The sequence below is a fragment of the Zingiber officinale genome, chromosome 1B (genome assembly GCF_018446385.1).
Source record: "Zingiber officinale cultivar Zhangliang chromosome 1B, Zo_v1.1, whole genome shotgun sequence".
NCBI classification, from domain to species: Eukaryota; Viridiplantae; Streptophyta; class Magnoliopsida; order Zingiberales; family Zingiberaceae; genus Zingiber; species Zingiber officinale.
This window is the reverse complement of record NC_055986.1, coordinates 127,096,492-127,120,964: the sequence shown is the minus strand read 5'-3', so window position 1 is coordinate 127,120,964 and position 24,473 is coordinate 127,096,492. Positions and strand designations below refer to the sequence as shown.

The window sequence follows — 24,473 nt, the reverse complement described above, 5'->3', positions numbered from 1 at the left end:
GATCCTCGCATGGAGCTGATTCGCTGTTTCTCCTTCCTGCATTTTTATATTAAAAATTTTATTTAAAAGCAGGTCTCGTTTTGTTACCTTAGCGTCGCTTGTTCCCTCGTGCAGCTCGATCAATTTGTCCCACAGTTCTTTAGCGTTTTTGTGTGGACCGACTCTGTTTAGTTCTTCTCTTGTTAGTCCGCACTGTAGAGTGTTGATCGCTTTATTTTCTGTAGATGCTTTTTTCTTCAGATCTGCTGTCCAGTCTTCAGGATCCACTAGATTCCTGGAGTTGTCCACTGGAATTTTGTAGGGTCTCGTAATGCTCATCCACTGGTCGAAGTCTGTTTTGAGGTAGACCTCCATGCGCTTCTTCCAGTACGGAAAGTCGTCCCCGTTGAAGAGTGGAGGTCGCACTGTGCTGAATCCTTCTTGTTGGGACATTCTGTGCACAGGTAAATAACCAAAAAAAATCCCAAGACTTGGTCTTGGATTAGTAGTGCGGGAAGAGAAAAATAGTAGAAAAATCTAGATTGGTGTTGCACCAATTTAGCTCAAAAAAAATAATAAAAAAATGATAAACCAGTTTGGAGTTTGAGTGTAAAACCGAAAAAGGAAAACAAAATTTCACCCCCAGTCTGATTGGTGGTTGCACCAAATCAGAGCGGTACCTGCTCTGATACCACTTGTAGGACCGTTAGATTCGATAGAGGGGGGGGGGTGAATATCGATTCGAAAACTTAGAGTATAAACGCAGCGGAAAAGTAAAATAGACACAAATGTTTTTTACTTCGTTCGGAGCCTGTGACGACTCCTACTCGAAGGCCCGTGGTCCTTGACCACTTTCGTTGGGCAATCACTAACAATTCGAATATAGTTACAAAAATGAACACAGGAACTGCTAGTGAAAATAAAGCAATACCGACAAGGAAATTAAATAACCGAAGGAGCGCTTTGTCGGAGCTTAGTTGGCGTCGCACTGAACGTCGAGCAGCAAGACCAGCAGTAGAAGAATTCTCAGATTGATTGATTCTGAAGCTCCTGTCTGGGGCTTCTTTTATATGCTGTTCCGGGCGCTTGGATCCCTTCCGGGCGCCTGGAATGTGATGTAGCTGCTCAAACCGAGATGCTCCACGTGGCGATGCGCAATCAGGATAAAGTTTGCCTCCCGGGCGCTTGGATTCCTTCCGGGCGCCCGGACCCTGTTTTCCCGCAGAATCCGTCCTACACGACAAACGTTAGTCCGGAGGCAAATATATATCCTGTAAAACAGATTGTTAGCACAATTAAAGTTCAACAAAGTAATAGAAAAGAGTATAACTTAGATTCCGTCTTTCCGAGACCGGAATCTAGTCACGATCTCGACTTAGGCATCCGAAATGAATCTAAGCCGGATCGACGCCTAATGTTCCCTTCCCGGGAACGCGTCCTCGCAGTCACTCCCCTCCAGTGACTTACCTCACTTACCTGCCAGACGTCCGGTAAGCCTGTCGACCCGTCTGGACTTCTCGCCAAGCGTCCGGTCAGCCCGTCGACCCGCTTGGACTTCTCGCCAGCTATCCGGTCAGCCCGTCGACCTAGATGGACTTCACGCCAAGCGTCCAGTCAGCCCGTCGACCCGCTTGGACTTCTCGCCAGCTATCCGGTCAGCCCGTCGACCTAGCTGGACTTCGTGCCAGACATCCGGTCAGCCCATCGACCTGTCTGGACTTCTCCTGCACACTCGATCAAAGTGTCAGACAACAAAAAAACTAACTTAACCTATTTGCCATTCATCAAAACCTGGGTTAGACCGTTAGTGCTACCCGCACCAACAGTTTTGGTGTGATTAACAAGTTAAGTTAGGTCCTGTGTGTTTCTAACCTTGTGTCTAAGTGTGCAGGAGCTTAGGAACACAGGTAGTCGAGCGGAAGACGTAGCTAGCGAGAAGGACGGCAGTCCGAGGGATGAGGTGCTGCGGAAGATTACACCGGCAGACGAGAAGGAAGCGTGCGGTGGTTCCGAGGGACGAAAGCCGGAGCGGAAGATTGCTCGGGGAGCAAGAGATGCAGATAGCGAGAAGGTCGGCATGGGGTGCGACCGAGGGACGAAGACTGCGGATGAGTACGCTGGTGGACGAGAAGGAAACATGCGGCGATTCCGAGGGACGAGAAGCCGGAGCGGAAGGCTGCTCGAGAAGACCGAAACTTGGGTTTGGGTGAGCCCTTTTCCGGATGGCAGAGATCACCCAAGCGAGTGGATCCGGAGGAGAAGAACCAGATCGAGGCGGGACTGAACCAGAGAAGAGGTCCCGGACGAAAAAGTGAACATCTGTTGACTTTGGGCTCCGGGGCACCCGGAGCAGTCCAGGGCGCCCGGAGCCCTCCGGGGCGCTCGGAACCCTTCCGGGTGCTCGGACCAGACTTTTGACCAGGATCGAGATTTGACTCGATCTGATCGTTGGGGGATAAAGTTTATCCCCTCCAGGGCGCCCGAAACCCCTTCGGGGAGCCCCGACCAAGGCTATAAATATAGCCTTGGTCCAGAAGCTTTTCAACGAACTCCTGTAATTCATTTCCAACGCTTGTAAGCTTTAGTCTAGAGTTGAGCTTCTGTTTTCTGCGCTTCATTGCTGTATGAGGCTTCTCCGCCTGAAGGAGATTGACAGTGGACTTTATCTTCCTTGGATTAACAACCACATCGGTTGTAACCAAGTAAATCTTGTGCCTCATCTTTTTTAATGTTTTATTTATCTGCTTTGCTTATTTTACAAGTGTTAGCTTAAAGAGTTTGAGGAAGGGTTGTTCATTTTTGTTGTTGCAGGATATCCAACAAACCCCCTTCCAGCCGGCCGCAACGGTCCAACAATGTACTCATCCTGATGTCTCGTATGCTTTGAGCATGATGAGTAGATACAAGTCAGATCCAGGTGAAAGTCACTGGATAGCAGTCAAGAATATTCTTAAGTACTTGAGAAGGACTAAAGAATATTTCTTGATATATGGAGGTGATGACGAGCTAGCTATAAAGGGTTACAGTGATGCTAGCTTCCAAACTGATCAGGATGACTATCGATCGCAGTCAGGGTTCATGTTTTGCATAAATAGAGGTGCTATGAGCTGGAAGAGTTTGAAGCAGGACACAGTTGCTGATTCTACAACAGATGCCGAGTATATTGCTGCATCAGAAGCAGCAAAGGAGGTAGTTTGGATGCACAAGTTCATTACTGAGCTTGGGGTAGTTCCTAGCATAGCTGATCCTGTAGAGCTCTATTGTGACAACAATGGAGTAATTGCGCAGGCTAAGGAACCTCGCTCACACCAGCGGACCAAACATATACTACGGTGCTTCCATCTCATTCGAGAGATTATCGATAGAGGAGATGTGAAGATTTTCAGAGTACCCACAGAGGCTAACATCGCAGATCACTTGACCAAGGCTTTGGCACAGAGAAAGCATGATGGTCACACTAGGTCATTAGGCCTTAGAGCCTACACTGATTGACACTAGTGCTAGTGGGAGATTGTTAATTAGAGCCCTAAAGCCAATCATTTGATGATTGTTCTATGGACTCATTGTATCATATTTCTTATGTATATAAAGGCATTTGTTTATGGTTATTATACTTATTGTATTGGTGCCAAATAACTAAGTATAATAGCGTCCTTGAGTAGAACGTTCTTACCTATATCAATCGATTGGTTGAATCAATAGTGAGATGATATAGGGAACACTACTCTTAATCATTCTTAGTCAAGTATTAACATTCAGGGACAATGTTAATGGGATGAGACTAGCATGTAGGTCAACTCGATGACTTGATCTCACAAGTTATGGATATAGAGATATCAAGTTGATATATGAGTATGCATTGGAGAATGTATATCTGAATGACCCGCCATGAGAAAGTATCATGGATCGTTATATGAGTGTCATATACTTTCTCATGTGGCTATTAGTATGACTATTAGTCCTTGGACCTGAAGTCACCATGGTTCCCTACATAATGAGTTACATACTTTGGCTTCGTCAAACGTCACTCGTAACTGGGTGGACTATAAAGGAGATTACTGGATATGTAACAAATTATGCGGAGGGATGTGAGTGATGTAGATGGGATCTATCCCTCCTATATAACGGGAGTGACATCGTTATTCTTGATAGAGTGAGACCATTAAGTGCATGGCCATGCCCAAGTGAGTCAATATGAGATATTGAGCTCATTTGATTAGAGTGAGTCTACTTGGAGTTCAAGATTTAGATTGATCAGAGGATGACACCGTCTATGCCTCAGATTTGATCAACCTAGATGTCTAGGATAGAAGGACATTGTCATATATTGTGAAGAGTCACAATTAGTAGTCACAAGGTGATGTTGGATCTCAACATTCTTGTAACTTGGGTAGTAATGATGTGTTGTTAGATACCGCTCATTACTTATTCTTTTAAATGAGTTTAGGAGCATTGCCAACGTTACAAGAACCTATAGGGTCACACATAAAGGGCAATTAGATGGAGATTAGGTTCATTTGATGAACCAAGAGGATTAGGTTCATGTGATGAACCAAATTGGATTAAGAGTAATCCAAAGTAATCTAATTGAGTTGGACTCAATTTGGTTCATGTGTTAAATGAGTCTAATTTGAACTTAAACTCATTGAGCCAATTTAGTTCAATGAATAGAGATTCATTAAATTAAAATTGACTTGAACCAATGGTTATATTTGATAAACCATGGGAGAGAAGTGGTCAAGTTTGACTTGACTTGAGAGAAAGATGAATGGTCAAGTTTGACTTAACCATTGCCACCTCATTTGTGAGTTGGCATTGAGTGGACTAATTATGATGTGCCACATCATCAAGGCTAGCACATGTGTGTGCCACCTCATGAGGGAGATCAAGAGTTGTGACTCTTGATATCCCATGGTGGTTTAAAAGCTTTCCTTGAAGTGGCCGGCCACTTTAACACTCTTGTGTGAGTTTCATTTTGGTTCTGTAACCTCCTTCTTCTTCCTCCTCTCATCTTCTTCTCCCTCTCCTCCACCTTGGCCGAACATTCAAAGGTGCTAGCACACCTTTCGTTTGGTTTTTCTCCACCTAATCGTTCGTGTGGATACGTATAGAGGAGTGTCCACTTGAACACTCTCGAGATCTGGCAAACTTGGAGAAGCGGGATAAGCGAAGGGCTTCGCATCAAGGGTAATCTCTCTACCATGTAGGTCTAGAGTAGATCTAGGTTTAGAAACTCGTACATGTAAAGTTTTTAAAATTATTTTCTTTGCACGGATCCGGTGGCATGGGATTTCGAGGTTTCCGCAACGCAAAAAGTGATTTTTGTGTCTCGAAAATCCCTACATATTTACCATATCCATGGTATACTCAACAATAGATCTAGATCCTGACGTATGCCGAGCGATTTCGGTGATTGGTCCACCTGGCTTTGTATTTTTATTTTCTTTTACCTTTTCAGCATTTGGTTGCCACCTTTCTACAGCCCAAGTGGCCGCCCATGCACTCCAAATCATCTTAGAAATATACGCATGCCTAGTGCCCTTCTTTCTCATATAATACATATGATCTCTGTACAGTTTGGTACAGTAAGTATTCCATGTAGCTTTAAATTGTTCTTCTTGCCCATCCACCCATGTATATCTTTTCTGTAATTATAAGTTAAATATTTAGTTTAAATGATAACTATATTATAGAATACCAAATATATTAAATTTACTTACCACAAATTCATTATAATAAAATAGTTTCATCTCCTGGTCTACATGCCTCCATGTAGTACTAGACGTGCAAATTCGTTCCTTGAATTTTCTAGTGATATATGTGGCAACTCGGTGGCCATCTGGAGTGAATCTACACGAAATAATATTAAGTTATGAGAAATATATTATAAATAAAGTTATATATGAATTTGAATTATTAATAAGAAAGAATACTTACGAGTCCCCGACAACAGTAAGGACCTTGTAGCCACGAGGTGCCACAGGCCACTACTCTGCCATAATGATATATGCAAAATAACATTGCAACACATCATAATAAGGTTTAAAAACATGATAATATAAATACAAAACAATATGGAAACATAACTTATCGACAAAAATAATAATGTTAATATTTAATTATCAATAACATCTGACCAATCAACATTAATAGTTTCTATGTCCTCATTGCTAGATGAGCTTAGTTTAATTTCATTCTCATTGTTAGACATCTCTCCATCATCTATATCTTCATAAATATCATTAACATCTACAAGTAATTGAGAAGTAGATTGGTGTTGTAAATCAATTGAATGTCTCTCCACTTCATCATTCTGAAATGCATCATAGTTTTGAGCAGTGATTGTGTTCGACATCTCTATGGTCGAGCGAGGCTTGATTCAATAAACAGACAACCATTCACTAGATCTTCTTCTCTTCATAGGTTATTCAAGATAAAAAATTTGACCCGCTTGTATCCCGAAAATAAAAGGCTCAAACTTGTTGAATCTTTTATTTGCATTACCTCAACTAAATTATAATTTGGATGAATTCTAATACCTATTCTTGGGGTCAGATCATATCATGAACATTTGAATAACACACACCTCTTTATTGGTAATACAGGATATTTAATCTCTATGATTTCATCAAGTCTACTATAGTAATCAAACTCAATGTTATTGTTGTCTATAGATCCTTCGACACAAATACCAGAATTATAAGTTAATCTCCGTGAATTTCATTGTGCCCCGTGAAATTTAAGGCCATTAACATAGTAATTAGAATACACCTTTATTTTACGAAGGGGTCCGGATGCAATATTCATTATTATATCATCTTGCATATTTGATATTCTACGGTCTTTCACCTATAAAAATAGTTAACATATATATTAGGACACTTCTTAATAGACATGAACTAAAAAAATTTCATAAATTCTCTAACTTACATATATTTGAAACCATAATGCAAATTCGGTCTCTAACTTTGTAGCTACATCACTTGCACTAATTGATGTGTTTTGTAGATATAATTGTTGTTCATACAAGCTGAGAAAAAAATAATTATATAAAAATTGGGATATCGAGCAAAATAATTAATAAATGTTTGATTTAAGAAGTTTACTTACTTTATGTATGGTTTGATCTCTTCATAATTTAAGAGTAAATATGTTCTTGCAGCATGATATTCTTCTTCGATTAACCATCTAGAAAGCGATGCACCCATTAACTTACAAGGAAACTTGAAAATAGAAAGCATCGATGGGTCTATCGGCTGACAAGTATCATCAGAATTTCTAGGACACTTGCGATGTCTTGTTTGCATACTATCAACAAAATAATAGGAGCAGAAAAAAGATACTTCTTCAACCAGATAAGCATTGCATATTGACCCCTCAACTCTTGCTTTGTTATGAACATTATTTTTTAATTTCCTCAAAAACTGTTCGAATGGATACCTCCATCTGTACTTCACACGACTTGCTATTTGTGCCTCGTATGGCAAATGTATTGGTAGATGTTCCATTGAATAAAAAAAATTGGTGGAAATATGCCCTCCAGTTTACATAATATGAGAGAAATGTCTGTTTCTAGCCGAAGCATATCATCTAGCATAATACACCTTGCTGTCAAATATCTAAAAAATAGACTTAATTTAGTGAGTACTTGCCAAACATTTTGAAGAAGTTAGTCATGGAAAGCTACTGGAATAAGTCTTTGCATAAATACATGACAGTCATGACTTTTCAGTCCAAACATCTTTAATCTATTCATATCCACGCATCGAGCCATATTTGAGACATACCCATCTAGAAATTTGATTTCTTTCAACCAATTACATAAAGCTTGCTTGCCATCTTTGTCTAATGTATAACAAGCCTTTGAAATCTATTAGTTATTTCATCTTGATGCAACATTGGTCTATTAACTAGTTCTTTTAATTTCTCACATGATTTTACAGTATCTTTAGTTCTTCCAGGCACGTTCATCACAGTATTAAAGATATTATCGAAGGAATTTTTCTCAATATGCATAATATCTAAATTATGTCGAATAAGTAGATACTTCCAATACGATAACTCCAAAAAAAAATACTCCTTTTCTTCTAACCACACTTGAATACACTAACAATATATTTATTTATCTCATCAGAACCAGATTGAGATACTAGTAGAAATCCATAATTGTTAATTTGCTCAATGATTTGTTCACCTGAAGCATGGAGTGGAGGGGGTTTTCTGACTACAACATTTTTTAGAAATTTTTTCTTATTTCACCCGAGAGAGTGATCAAGTGGTAAAAATTTACGGTGATTATCAAAGCAAGATACCTTCCCACTATAAGGTAATTATCAGAATCTATCATGCAGTGTGGACATGCTAATTTACCAATTGTTCTCAATCCCGATAACATTAAGTATGCTGGAAAATCACTGATCGTCCATAATAATGTAGCATATATCTAAAATTAGTTTTACTTGCAATATCATAAGTCATCGACCCTACATTCCATAATTCATTCAACTCAGCAATCAGAGGTTGTAAAAAAACATCTATCTTCTCTTTGGGATTGGTTAGACCAGGAATAAGTACTATAAGGAACATAAATTCATCTTTCAGACACATCCATGGCGTTAAATGAAGGTGTTGGAATTCCGTTCTATTTTGATTTCCCCTGTACAAAAATTATACAAGTACAGAACTTTTCCTAGCAATCCACTTGTTCGATTAGACATGTGTTTGATCAATCAAGCAAGTTCTTGATGGATCAAAGCATACCTTGATCGAAGTACAAGATCGCTGACCTCTTGTGTTGGTGTTCAGGATTGATACAAAGAAAACTAAACTAATTACACAGCGGAATCAAAGAACTAGTTGTACCTTTCCTTTATAGCCAAAGACCTCTTGATCTTCTGCTGTATTCCTCTCCTCTTCTTGGACGTCGTGTGGGCGACGATCTACCAAGGAAAAAATCACCCTTCTTCTATTCTTTGTTTCTAAGCCGCCGACCACTAAAAGGAGGCTCTAGGATAGACGCCTTTTCCTCTTCTTCCTCTCCTCCAAGCCGCCGACCCTAAGGTGGAGTTGGAAGAGAATTGTGCCGCCGACCCCAAGGTTGACGCCTCCTTCTCTTCTCCCTCTTCTCCAAGCTGTCGACCCTAGGGGATTCTAGGCAAGGGTGCCACCGGCCCTAGCAAATGGAGTTGTGGAAAATTATCTTTAGGGGGCGCCACCTCCCCTTTTTATAACCCTTGCTGTCGGTTACAAAGAAAGAAAAAAATAACAGAATTTTGTTTAGAAAAAATCTCTCTTTTATTTTTTATATCCAAATTCCGTTGGGGTGGATGCGAGACTTTATATAGAGGCTACAATAAGGACCTAGAGGAGGAATTGGTTTAGGCCTCCTGATGGGCTTGGGCTTCCTGGGTTCGGCCCGAATACTCAACTCAAGTCCATCAATAATAACCCATACTACTAAAGGGTTATTATTGAACTATCGCATCAATCCCATATTATAATATGGGCTTTTTCTTATCATGAGTGCGTTAATCTCCCTGTGTTTAAGATATCGTATGCCCATTAATTAAATGAATTACTGACAACTCAATTAATTAACATCTGATTCCAAGAGTAGTATCACTCAACTTTATTATCATGCCGGACTAAGTCCACCTGCAGGGTTTACATGATAATGCTTATGAGCTCCTCAAGGGGCCATCATCAGCCTAAATAATTAGGACACAGATTCCTTCTATAATCAACAACACACCATATAAACAGTACTATCTCCCAACTCTTCGGGCTTATTGATTTAACAAATAAATCTCACCCATTGATAAGTTAAAGAAATAAATATTAAGTATATGTCCTTGTTATTATATAGGGATTAAGAGGATACACATACATAATAACAGAGGTTCTGTTCTTTTATGTAGTCAGTACAAATCAAATAACCTCAAACGGTCCTGCTCAATACACACATAGTGTACTAGTGTAATTTTATAGTCAAGACAGACTAATACCAAATTACACTACAACCGTTCTAATGGTTTGTCCCAATCCATCTTGGTTGTGAGCTACTATTTATAATTTATAAGGAACTGATAACATGATCTTCTGTGTAGCACCACACACCATGTTATCTACAATATAAATTAAATGGACAACTGCATTGACATATATATAAATATAAAATGCAAACATTTGACCAAAGTGATTCTCATTTCAAAATATTTCAAAAATGGATGTTCATACAAAAGCTAGGCTTATAGTATACATCCCAACAGTAAATTGTACATTGTTAATATAACCGGCCAAGATGAATATTGTTTCCCTAACTATCCAAATGACTGAAATTCATCTGTAGAAAGTCCCAATCTCACATTACGTGGTTCCATTGCAAAAGAAGGAAATACAACATCTAGATGTTTCCATGCAGGTGAATCACAAGGATGATACATTATACCTCCATCGTGCTCATGCTCATGATGCCACATCATATGGTAAGCTGTAGTAGCAAATGCATACAAACGTTGAAGTCTAACAGTTAACGGAAAATAATACATCACTTTCCAAGTAATTTTTTTCTTCTTCTGCCCTGGTATGCGAGTACCATGCTTATAACGAGGGTGTGTACAGATTTTGCATTCACGCAGATCATTATCTTCATTCCAAAATATCATGCAGTTGTTTATACAATAATCAATCTTCTCTACAGGCAAAGCTAAACCTCTGACCAATTATTTTATACTATAAAAACTATCAGTTATTATGTTATCAGTAGAAAGCCATTCTTACATCAACTGATAAATGTCATCGTAACATTTTTTTGAAAAATGATGTTCTGCTTTCATATTCAATAACCTTGCAGTAGCTGATAATTGACAATGACCAGAGGGAATGTCTTTCCACACTTCTATTTCACTAGCCTTTAACATTTTATATAGTTGCTGATATTCAGGTGTTGGTGTTTTATTTGTATCGGAATAATCAACTGCAGCATTCATCGCATCATTCACCATTGATTGCATTGTAATATCATTAGTTGATGATTCAGGAGCAGTAAAAGATGTGGCATATGATGAACCACTAGAAGGACTAATTGATACATACAGATAAGACTCTCCATGATAATACTAATTATAGTAATTTGGCATAAAACCATTTCTACATATATGTACTTTCACGGTATCCTCATCATGAAAGCCTCTATCCTACATTTCTTAATATTACACGGACACCGTAACTCAGCACCATTCATACATTCTGGATGATTTTTAACAAAGTTCACAAACTCTTCTACTTCAGCAATAAAATCATCTCTAATAAATACATTTTCTAATCAATTATACATCTAAGCTTTGTTCATAGACATTTTCACTTAAAACTAATAAATTAAGAATTAGAAATTAGCATATATTAACATACTAACACAAAACAAACAAATGGACTATATTATGTTATAGATTAACATACTAACATAACATCTTTATAAATTGAACCATGTTAAATAACATAAAGTATAATTTACTAAATTATACTTGAAGATGTGTAGGTCAATCGGAGAAGAGCAGCAAATACTACCTATTTACAAAATAAAAATAATTTAGCTAAAAAATTATCACAATAAATGATAAGTTGCTCATGGCAGCCAGCACAACCTGTTGGCGGGCGACACAATTAGACAGGCCGACGATGACCGACACGGCCGCCAGCTGCTGGCGGCCAGCACAACCTCCAACTGGCGGCCGACACAGCCTCCAGCAGCCAGCTGCCAGCCGACGATGGTAGGTACAATCGCCAGCAGGCAGCTGGCGGCTGTTGGCGGTCGCTGGTGCCCACTGGCGGCCGTTGGCGCTCGCTGGCACCCGCTGGAAAATTATCTGCGTCAGAAAGAAGGAGAAAGGGTGAAGGATACCTGCGATCGGGATGGGGGAAAATGGAGAAGAAGTCGCCGCGCATGAGGGAAAAAGCAAAATGCTAGGGTTTCTTTAAGGGGATTTACCGATGAATTTATAATTCTGTTGGTAAACCTAGAAAATTATCGACGACATTTTAATTCCGTTGGTAAAGCCTGGGGGTTACCGACGGGATTTATACTTCTGTTGGTAAAATAAGGATTTTACCGATGAAAGTATAATTCCGTCGGTATTCCCATCGGGAAAGCTATTTTTTTGTGTAGTGTACAAGCCCTAACTACTACGTGTAGCAACTACTTGGATAGTCCAAACAACATTTTCTTACCATTTTTTGATTATATAATTTGCAGGGAACTTGACACACATCATTTTCCACATTTCATAACCAATAGTAAGTCGTTTCATTTTAATTTGTAATTCTCTCTAATACTAATATATTATTAGGATTTATGCTACAACGTACAAGTCCGATGCCTACTACACGTGTAGTAGCTACTTGGACATTTATCTGCTATAACATGTAACATCTACTTGGACAGTTAACTGCTATATGTTATAGCAGCTACTTGGACATTTAGCTGCTACAACGTGTAGCAGTTACTTGGATAGGTAGTTGCTATACGTTGTATTAGCTACTTGGACATTTAGCGGGTACAATGTGTAGTAGCTACTTGGACAATTAAATGCTATATGTTATGGCAGCTACTTGGACAGGTAGCTACTACACGTTGTAGCAGCTACTTGGATATTTAGCTACTACAATATGCAACAACTACTTGGTAAGTCATTTCATTTTATGTTGTAATTCTATCTAATCTTAATATATTATTTATACATGATTTTAAATGAACTATTTAATTAATATAGGAGAAAATAAATATTGTTTTTATTGGATATCAACTTGGTATTTATGACACCTAGATAGAAGCATCTACACATGTTAATCATTTTAAGGGTGTTATATACCAGTCATTCAAGAGTAAAGATGATACAATAAGAGCTTTTGAAGCATACAACGTACAATCTTACAATGTTAATAATTTTTTTTGATAAAATTTAATTTTTTAGTTATATAATTTGTAGGAAACTTACCAACTTAAGTTATTTCAATTTCCCACAATTGATTCGATGGTAACTCATTTCAATTTAAGTTGTAATTCACTCTAATCCAAATATATTATTAGGATTAATGTTACAACGTAAAATCCCTAGATGCTATAACATGTAGCAGTTACTTAGACAATTAGCTACTATAAGTTGTGGTAGCTATTTCGACAGCTAGTTGCTATATGTTGTAGCAGCTACTTTGACAGCTAGCTGCTACACGTTGTAGTAGCTACTTGGACAGTCCAAACAACCTTTTCTTATCATGTTTTGGTTATATAATTTACAGAAAACTTGCTAAACATTATTTCCCATAATTCATTAGATGGTAAATCATTTCAATTTAAGTTGTAATTCCCTCTAATCCTAATATATATTATTAGGATTTATACTACAATGTACAAGCCCAATGCCTGCTACAACATGTAACAACTACTTGGACATTTAACTACTATAACATATAACAACTACTTAGACATTTAGCTGCTACATGTTTTAATAGCTACTTGGACATTTAACTACTACAACGTATATCAACTACTTGGACAATTAGCTACTATATGTTATAGCAGCTACTTGGTCATTTATCTTCTACAATATGTAGCAGCTTCTTAGACAGGTAGCTGCTACACATTGTAGCAGATACTTAGACATTTACTACTATAACGTGCAGTAGCTACTTGGACATTTGCTTGCTACAACGTGTAGTAGCTGCTTGGTAAGTCATTTTATTTTAAGTTATAATTCTCTCTAATCCTAATATATTCGTTATATGTGTTTCTAAATGATTTATTTAATTAATATAGGGGAAAATATATGTTGTCTATTGGATCAAAAAGAATTTAGATATCTCCACAATAGTATGATATTGCCCACTTTGAGCTTAAACCCTCATGGTTTTGCTCTTAAGTTCTACCCAAAAGTCCTCATACCAATAAAGATATCTTTATCTTATAAACCCATGATCTTTCCCATGTGTTTTCAATGTGGTACTATATTTGCAACCTAGCAACCCCAATAATCCACCCTCAAACAAAGGACCATAGGCCTCCCCTCAGGTATCAGGTCACTCTTGACCTGCTCAGGGCCTCTCCTCAAGGATCAGGTCACCGGCTTGCTCAGGGCCTCCCCTACTTTGTTCAGGATTTCACCCACATGGTTTAAGCTTGGATCATGGCTTTGGCTTGTGCTTCTTCTGGTAGTTAGTTAGGAGAAGAGTGACATCGCTCTGATACCAATTATTGGATCAAAAAGAATTTAGATATCTCCACAATGATATGATATTATCTACTTTGGACATAAGCTCTCATGGTTTTGCTCTTATGCTCTATCCAAAAAGTCTCATGCTAATGAAGATATATTTTTTTTATAAACTCATGATCTTTCCCATATATTTTTAATGTGGGGCTATGTTTGTAACCTTGCAACCCCAACATTGTCTTTATTGTGCGTCAGCCAAGTATTTATGACACATGGATAGAAGTATCTACACAAGTTAATCATTTTAAGGGTGTTATACACTAGTCCTTTGAGAGTAAAGAGGATGCAATAAGAGCTTTAGAAGCACACTTTGATAAAAATCTAGCACTTGCCTCCTTTACATCGAGAGGAAAAGAAAGTTTGTGTGCATCCTCAAATATAGTATCAAGTTCAAACTGTAACGACCACCCTTCTCACTACTCTCTAAGGGTGTCCGTTACATAACTACTATAAACTCTTACTTAACTAGTATAACAAAATGTACTTAAATTTTCCAGAAACTTAAAATTTCGACAGAGTATATGTAGTACAGCAGGACTAAAATACAATACAATACCGACATGCACATATAACACATAATAGCAGAAACATATGAAACTATATCTCAATGCAAACACAAAGTATCTACTTACTAAACTGAACTCATCTTAGCATGCAATCTAAAACAAGAATAAACTCGAATGACATGGAATATAAAGTACAATCTCAAATGACATGGAATATAAAGTAAAATCTCAAATGTTTCTTATCCACTAAAACACGGAAACTCAATAACGTCCCAAGTCTCTCCCATAGTCCTGGCATCACACACATCCATCCGCACCTCCTTGTCGCCTTCCCTTTGCTATAGCTTTTCCTTTCCTTTATCTGCAGTAAGAGGAAATGCAAACTATAAGCGAATGCTTAGTAAGCGCTGTCTAACTCACAAAAACTCGAATGTGCATATGAATAGAAAGGAATCTAAAAACTGAATCTGTAAGAAGAAAACTATTCATGTATACCTAATAGCAAAGCACTAAAATTTGCATTCTCATGATATACAAAAATAAATCTGCATGATGGAAGACAAGGCTAATCATGCTCAATAACTAATCAGGAAACAAATAAAACTAATACTGCATGCTTCGAATTAAAAGAAGCTAACTTGCTGAATTTTAAACTTAAGTGAAGCTTATTTTACTTGTTCAAAAACTTATCCTTTATTACTTCAAAATAATAATCAATCTCTTCTTGGGCCCAGGCTTAGTACCAATGTGCACTCCCAAATAGAGACTGTGGTAGCAAGTCACAGTCCTACGAGGGTAAAGACCTTGGTCTTATCAGGGCCAAGACCTTGAAATTGGTCACCTGGATTTGTTTAACGACAACCTTGGAAGTCGGGTACTAGCCTTTTTAAAATAAAATACTTGTTATCTTTTATTACTTCTAATATATAATGCCTCGGCATTTTAATAAATACCTTGTGTGCCAAAATCCCTAAAGTCTTGACCTTGGGATCTACTTAAGGCCCTGACTTTTTTCTTTCTTATACTTTATCTTTCTTATACTTGCTAATACCTCTAAAAACAATGTCTCATACAAATTCTAACTTTGAAATGCTTAGATAAACTGAAATTGCACATTTAAACATACTAAGATTGAATGCTTAAACAAACTGAAATTGGATACTTAAACAAACTAAAACTGTTGTGCTTGAGAAGTTCCAAAAATTTCAGTTCAAACAAACAAATAAATCTGCATACTATGACTAACAAAAATCTGCATACTACTAATAAATTTCTGCATACTACCAATAAATTCCTGCATACTACTAATAAATTTCTGCATGCTATTAATAAATTTCTGCACACAGGCTTGATAAAAATTGCCATCTACTAAAATAATGCTGCTGCTATCAAAAGTTGATACGTGAATATGATGATTTACTAGAACATACAAGGAACCAAAACATGATTGTTCTTCTTGTTATGTGCCACGGCAACAAACCAAACAGAAATTACTGCTGTAAACAATTGCTACTGTAAACTTAACACATAATTATTCTTTTTGCTACAACAGAATTAAAAGGAATAGTTAAATCCTCCTAGTAAAGACAAGTCAATTCGCTCAAGAAAAAGGAATGACATCTACTAAAATAATGCTGTACAGAAAATCCGAAGAAAGAAAACAAGGAACACTTGCTGCTCTTAAATTTCAAGCCATCCTAATGCTGTACAGAAGGAAAAATCGAAAGCAAGAAAACAAGGAACACTTTCTGCTCTTAAATTTCAAGCCATCCTAATGCTGTACAGAAGGAAAAACCGAAAGCACTTGCTACTCTTAACTTCTAACAACTCCTAATTCTGTACACAAACACCCTTCTTTATACCCACCGATCCTAGGGTTTTCATAGAGCATCAAAATCTTCAAACATTCTACAATGGAAACAAAAGAAGAAATCTAATCTCAGAACTACTCTTACTGCAGGTGAGAAGCAACTTACAATGGTTTCTTGAACTTACAACCCGGAAACAACTTGTAGGGTTTCAGAGAGCTCGGAAATTCCGGCTTCTTCTTCGTGCCCACGGACTCTCCTTGACAAGAGGAGCTCGGATCCGAGAAGAGCTCGTGGAAAAATCCCCTTTGGCCAGCCGCTGGAGAAACCCTTGCTTCCTGCTGCGTTTTCGCCCGAGACGAGAAACGCCGACGCGCCGTGAGAGAGAAAGGAGAGGAAAGGTTTTTAGGTCATGGTAAAACCTAGGTTCTCCCTTTATAACTCCAATATTCTGTTAACCAACTACTACTTAAATACAATTCGCTCCTTCCTTAAACAGCAACGCCCGCTTGGGCACTTGGTCAGCCGGATCCGCTTAAGGTTCAGGTCGGGTCGCGGGTTCGAACCTCAACCGAACCTATTTATTTTTTGAAACTTCCTCCTTTTGGTAAAAATGCCAAACGAACTCCAAAAATTACATAAGAATACTCTAAAAATTCCTAAAAATCTCTAGAGTATTTTCAAGGCATTTCTAAATATTTTTAACCACTATTAGAACCCGAAATGAGGAAATTTGGGTTGTTACAATTCCCCATACCTTATAAAAAGTTCGTCCTCGAACTTAGAATAATTCTGGATATTTCTGTCTTATACTGTCCTCACGCTCCCAAGTGACTTCCTCATGCTTCTGGTTCTGCCAGATGACCTTCACTAGTGGCACCTCTTTATTTCTTAGTCTCTTGACTGCTCTGTCCACTATCTGTGTAAGTCTGCTCTCTTAGCTAAGATCCTCCTGGATCCGACTGAGGCTGAATCACTTGGCTAGGGTCGTGGATGCACTTCTTTAGCATAGAGACATGAAATATATTGTGTATTGCTGACATGTCCTGTGGTAAGTCCAGCTTGTATGCTACTTTCCTAATCCTTTCTGTGATCAGGTAGGGTCCCACGTAGCGGGGACTTAACTTGCCCTTTTTGTCAAATCTCATCACTCTTTTCATAGGAGCGACCTTGAGAAAGACTGAATCCCCTACTTGGAACTCAAGTGGCCTACGGCGTGTGTCATCATAACTTTTCTGTCTACTCTGGGTAGTCTCAATCCTCTGTCTGATCTTCTGGATAGCCTGAGTGGTCTCATCTATCATCTTAGTCTGAATGCCCAGCTCTACTTCCATTTCTTTTCTTTCACCTGCTTCTTGCCAGCAAATGGGTGATCTGCACTTCCTGCCATACAACGCCTCATAAGGTGCCATCTTGATGGTGGCCTGATAGCTATTGTTGTAGGCAAACTCAGCTAAGCATAGATACTTGCACCAACTTCCCTTGAAATCTAGTGCACAGGCTCTGAGCATATCTTCTATAATCTGATTTACTCGCTCTGTCTGTCCATCAGTCTGAGGATGGAAGGCTGTGCTGAACTTGAGTTTGGTACCTAGTGCATTTTGAACACACTCCCAAAAATGAGAGGTGAAGCGCCCATCTCTATCAGACACAATAGATTTTGGAACTCCATGAAGTCTGATCACTTCCTTAACATACAGTTGTGCCAACTGCTCTATAGAATGGGACACCTTGATGGCTAGAAAATGGGCAGACTTGGTCAATCTGTCCACTATTACCCATATTGCATCATATCCGTTCGTGGTTCTTGGAAGACTTGTTACAAAGTCCATGGATATGTCTTCCCACTTCCATTCTGGTATTGGGAGAGGTTGTAACATTCGTCCTGGTCTCTGGTGCTATGCTTTGACTCTATGACATGTCAGGCAGGTACTGATATACTTTGCAACATCTCTTTTGAGTCCAGATCACCAGAATCTCTGTTTCACATCCTGATACATCTTGGTGGAACCAGGATGCATGGAGTAAGGTGTACTATGAGCTTCCTCTAGAATCTTCCTTCTTAATTCCTCATCATTGGGAACACAAAGACGGTTCCCCTGATAAAGAACTCCACTGTCTAATACTCGAAACTTTGTATCTTCTTCTTTTTGTATCCCTTGCTTGATCTTCTGGATTTCTGAATCTTCACTTTGCTTTCTCTGTATATCCTCAAGCAAGGTTGACTCAAGGTTAATGCAGAGAGTTGCCCATAAACAATTTCGACTTCGAAATCTGATAATTCCTTCTGCAGTGGCAGGGCTAATGATGACAAAGACATCAGGAGTGCACTGGACTTTCTGCTTAGTGCATCTGCCACTTTGTTAGCTTTACCTGGGTGGTAGAGGATTTCACAGTCATAGTCTTTCACCAACTCCAGCCACCTGCGCTGTCTCATGTTTAAGTCTTTTTGGGTGAAGAAATACTTTAAACTCTGATGGTCTGTGAAAATTCTGCACTGGACTCCATACAAGTAGTGTCGCCAGAGTTTCAGTGCAAAGACCACAACTGCCAGCTCAAGATCATGAGTGGGGTAGTTCTTCTCATAGTCTTTGAGTTGTCTGGGAGCATAAGCTATAACTTTTCCTTCTTGCATGAGTACAACTCCTAGGCCCATCTTGGAAGCATCACTGTAGATGTCAAAACTCTTGTCACTTTCTGGAACTATCAGGATGGGAGCACTGGTCAGTCTCTTCTTTAGCTCTTGGAAACTCTGCTCACATTTGTCTGACCATTCAAACTTCTTGTCCTTCCTCGTTAGGGTTGTTAGTGGAGAGGCTATCTTGGAAAAGTCCTCCACAAATTTTCTGTAATACCCAGTTAAACCAAGGAAACTTCTGGTCTCTCTAACGTTCTTGGGCCTATGCTAATTATTGACTGCCTCTATCTTGGCAGGATCCACTTGGATGCCTTCTTTAGAAATAATGTGACCTAGAAACGCCACCTGTTTTAACCAGAACTCACACTTCGAGAATTTGGCATAAAGTTGTTTCTGCTGTAGAGTCTGCAGGACTATTCTCAAGTGTGTGTCATGCTCCTCTGGGGTTCTGGAATATACTAGAATGTCGTCGATGAACACGATGACAAATTTGTCAAGGTATTCTCTGAACACTCTGTTCATCAAGTCCATGAAGACTGCAGGTGCATTAGTCACACCAAAAGGCATGACTACGAACTCATAGTGTCCGTATCTGATCCTGAAAGCTATTCTGGGTATATCACTTTCCTTCACTTTCAACTGATGGTACCCAGAGCGCAGGTCTATCTTGGAGAACACTGTTGCCCCTTTCAGTTGATCAAATAAGTCGTCGATTCTGGGCAGTGGGTACTTGTTCTTGATTGTCACTTGATTCAGAGCCCTATAATCTATGCACATCCGCATAGATCCATCCTTCTTCTTGACAAACAACACAGGAGCTCCCCATGGTGAATGACTAGGGCGGATGAAGCCTTTGTCAAGAAGCTCCTGAAGTTGTTCTTGTAACTCTTTCAGCTCTGCTGGAGACATGCAGTATGGAGCTTTTGAAATTGGACCGGTACCAGGAACCAATTCAATTTCAACCTCCACTTCTCTGTTAGGAGGTAGTCCAGGTAGCTCTTCTGGGAATACCTCTGGATACTCACAGACTACCCGAACATCTTCCTGCTTGGGTCTTTCTTGTTCTTCTGTATTCATGATGTACGCAAGAAAACCAGTACATCCTTTAGCTAACATCTGGTGAGCTGTGAGGGAAGAAAGGAATTTCTGGGCCTTCCTCTTCGGCACTCCCGTAAACTCAAAGGATGGCTCACCTTGTCTGAATTCTATAAACTCTTCATAATGTTTATTGGTGATCCGTTGGCAGAAGAATTCTTTGTGAAACTCTGTCTCGGAGTTAGTCCAGCTCATCTGATTGACTACTCTCTTGCTCCTAACTCTCTCCCACCACATACGAGCATCTCCTGATAGGCAGAAAGAGGCACACTTGACCTTCTCGACTTCTTACCAATCAAGAAGCTCCATGGTGCTCTCCAGTGTCTTGAACCAAGCCTGAGCATCCCAAGGCTCAGTCGTGTCTGAGAAGTTTTCTGGTTTCACCTTCAACCACTGGATGAGGTATGCTTCTTGCCTTTGAGATGTTGTGGCAACTTCCTGAGTAACTGGTGGGTCCCCAGTCACCAATGGAGTCCCCATATTTATGGTTGGAGGAGTGGGAGGAACTGGCTGCTGATTGGCCATCAGATTGACAATCACTTGTTACTGCTCTGCCACTTGTCTCTTGAGTTGGGCAACAACTTCAGAAAGATTAGGCTCAGTTGTTCTGGGCTCTTCGTTCTCTTGAGCTCGGTCTCAGTATGAGTGGTACGGGGACGCCCTCTTCTTGACATCTCGTCATGCAGAGGGAAAACTTGAAATCATCACTATACTTTCTAGATATATCTTACTTAAGCATGATTCTTGACTTTAAACACATATAAGCAGGTACTTCTAAACATTTCTCTATACTGCAAGTACTAAAGGAAAAGCATAAAAGAAAGTATAAATACATTCTTACTTGAAGACGGCAAGGCTGGTGCTGATGTGTGATGCTGGAGAATAGGAGCTGCTCTGATACCAACTGTAACGACCACCCTTCTCACTACTCTCTAAGGGTGTCCGTTACATAACTACTATAAACTCTTACTTAACTAGTATAACAAACTGTACTTAAATTTTCCAGAAACTTAAAATTTCGGCAGAGTATGCAGTATAGCAGGACTAAAATAAAATACAATACCGACATGCACATATAACACATAATAGTAGAAACATATGAAACTATATCTCAATGCAAACACAAAGTATCTACTTACTAAACTGAACTCATCTTAGCATATAATCTAAAACAAGAATAAACTCGAATGACATGGAGTATAAAGTACAATTTCAAATGACATGGAATATAAAGTACAATCTCAAATGTTTCTTATCCATTAAAACCCGGAAACTCAATAACGTCCTAAGTCTCTCCCATAGTCCTGGCATCACACACATTCATCCGCACCTCCTTGTCGCCTTCCTTTTGGTATAGCTTTTCCTTTCCTTTATCTGTAGTAAGAGGAAATGCAAACTATAAGTGAATGCTTAGTAAGCACTGTCTAACTCACAAAAACTCGAATGTGCATATGAATAGAAAGAGATCTAAAAACTGAATCTGTAAGAAGAAAACTATTCATGTATACCTAATAGCAAAGCACTAAAATTTGCATTCTCATGATATACAAAAATAAATCTGCATGCTGGAAGACAAGGCTAATCATGCTCAATAACTAATCAGGAAACAAATAAAACTAATACTGCATGCTTCGAATTAAAAGAAGCTAACTTGCTGAATTTTAAACTTAAGTGAAGCTTATTTTACTTGTTCAAAAACTTATCCTTTATTACTTCAAAATAATAATCAATCTCTTCTTGGGCCCAGGCTTAGTACCAATGCGCGCTCCCTAATAGAGACTATGGTAGCTAGTCACAGTCCTACGAGGGTAAAGACCTTGGTCTTACCAGGGCCAAGACCTTGGAATTGGTCACCTGGATTTATTTAACGGCAACCTTGGAAGTCGGGTACTAGCATTTTTAGAATAAAATACTTGTTATCTTTTATTACTTCTAATATATAATGCCTCGGCATTTTAATAAGCACATTGTGTGCCAAAATCCCTAAAGTCTTGACCTCGGGATCTACTTAAGGTCTTGGCCTTTTTCTTTCTTATACTTGCTAATGCCTCTAAAAACAATGTCTCATACAAATTCTAACTTTGAAATGCTTAGATAAACTGAAATTGCACATTTAAACATACTAAGATTGAATGCTTAAACAAACTGAAATTGGATACTTAAACAAACTAAAACTGTTGTGCTTGAGAAGTTCCAAAAATTTCAGTTCAAACAAACAAATAAATCTGCATACTATGACTAACAAAAATCTGCATACTACTAATAAATTTCTGCATACTACCAATAAATTCCTGCATACTACTAATAAATTTCTGCATGCTATTAATAAATTTCTGCACATAGGCTTGATAAAAATTGCCATCTACTAAAATAATGCCGCTGCTATCAAAAGTTGATACGTGAATATGATGATTTACTAGAACATACAAGGAACCAAAACATGATTGTTCTTCTTGTTATGTGCCACGGCAACAAACCAAACAGAAATTACTGCTGTAAACAATTGCTACTGTAAACTTAACACATAATTATTCTTTTTGCTACAACAGAATTAAAAGGAATAGTTAAATCCTCCTAGTAAAGACAAGTCAATTAGCTCAAGAAAAAGGAATGCCATCTACTAAAATAATGCTGTACAGAAAATCCGAAGAAAGAAAACAAGGAACACTTGCTGCTCTTAAATTTCAAGCCATCCTAATGCTGTACAGAAGGAAAAACCGAAAGCAAGAAAACAAGGAACACTTTATGCTCTTAAATTTCAAGCCATCCTAATGTTGTACAGAAGGAAAAACCGAAAGCACTTGCTACTCTTAACTTCTAACAACTCCTAATTCTGTACACAAACACCCTTCTTTATACCCACCAATCCTAGGGTTTTCATAGAGCATCAAAATCTTCAAACATGCTACAATGGAAACAAAAGAAGAAATCTAATCTCGGAACTACTCTTACTGCAGGTGAGAAGCAACTTACAATGGTTTCTTGAACTTACAACCCGGAAACAACTTCTAGGGTTTCGGAGAGCTCGGAAATTCCGGCTTCTTCTTCGTGCTCACGGACTCTCCTTGACAAGAGGATCTCGAATCCGAGAAGAGCTCGCGGAAAAATCCCCTTTGGCCGGCCGCCGGAGAAACCCTTGCTTCATGCTGCGTTTTCGCCCGAGACGAGAAACGCCGACGCGCCGCGAGAGAGAAAGGAGAGGAAAGGTTTTTAGGTCACGGTAAAACCTAGGTTCTCCCTTTATAACTCCAATATTCTGTTAACCAACTACTACTTAAATACAATTCACTCCTTCCTTAAACAGCAATGCCCGCTTGGGCACTTGGTCAGCCGGATCCGCTTAAGGTTCGGGTCGGGTCGCGGGTTCGAACCTCAACAGAACCTATTTATTTTTTGAAACTTCCTCCTTTTGGTAAAAATGCCAAACGAACTCCAAAAATTGCATAAGAATACTCTAAAAATTCCTAAAAATCTCTAGAGTATTTCCAAGGCATTTCTAAATATTTTTAACCACTATTAGAATCTGAAATGAGGAAATTTGGGTTGTTACACAAACTCAGACAAAAAACTACCAAAGACTGAAAAATTTAGAAAACTAAAAGATGCATTGGAAGAGATAGATCAACAATTAGATTTTCTATAAATTAGTGATGAAGAATAGATATAGTATTTAAAGTTGTAGTATTTATAGGTCTTCTGTCATTGCTTCTATCTAGTATTATAGTTCATATTTTTAATACATTTTAATGTATTATGATTCAAGTTATATTTCGCTGCTACAGTAGCGACTAATTGAGACTAGTGGCTATAATATAAAAATCACTAGACTAGCTCATTTAGTAGCTACTGGACAATAGCTGCTACAATATCAAACTTGTGTTGTAGCAGCTACGCAACCGTCTATGATATAACATATTGTACAAGACCAGATAGATCAACCCACACTTTAACATTAAAAGTAAAAATTACTAATTCTATTAGAAAGACAAAATATGAATGATAACCATTATAAGACACCAACAAAAAAGGAACATCAACACAATAAAAGGTAGAGATACAAAATGATGCCTACTCTAGCCTACGAACTTCTAAAGTGAGCCCTTAGCATTCCATGCCTTTCAACAGATAGATGGCCGCTTTCATAGCTGCCTCAGTCTTCACCAGTATTTGAAGGGCTTCCTTC

The 24,473-nt window shown here is 38.6% G+C and overlaps 1 protein-coding gene across 1 annotated transcript in view; it reads right to left on the bottom strand.

The window, feature by feature from the left end:
- Positions 1-11,570: 11,570 nt before the first annotated feature.
- The window catches only part of LOC122041954 (GDSL esterase/lipase At1g28600-like), a 58,828-nt gene continuing 45,925 nt past the window's right edge, over positions 11,571-24,473 (bottom strand). Inside the window, exon 6 of the mRNA XM_042601857.1 lies at positions 11,571-11,843. Coding sequence (XP_042457791.1) covers positions 11,571-11,843 — 273 coding nt within the window. The remainder of the gene's footprint in view (positions 11,844-24,473) is intronic.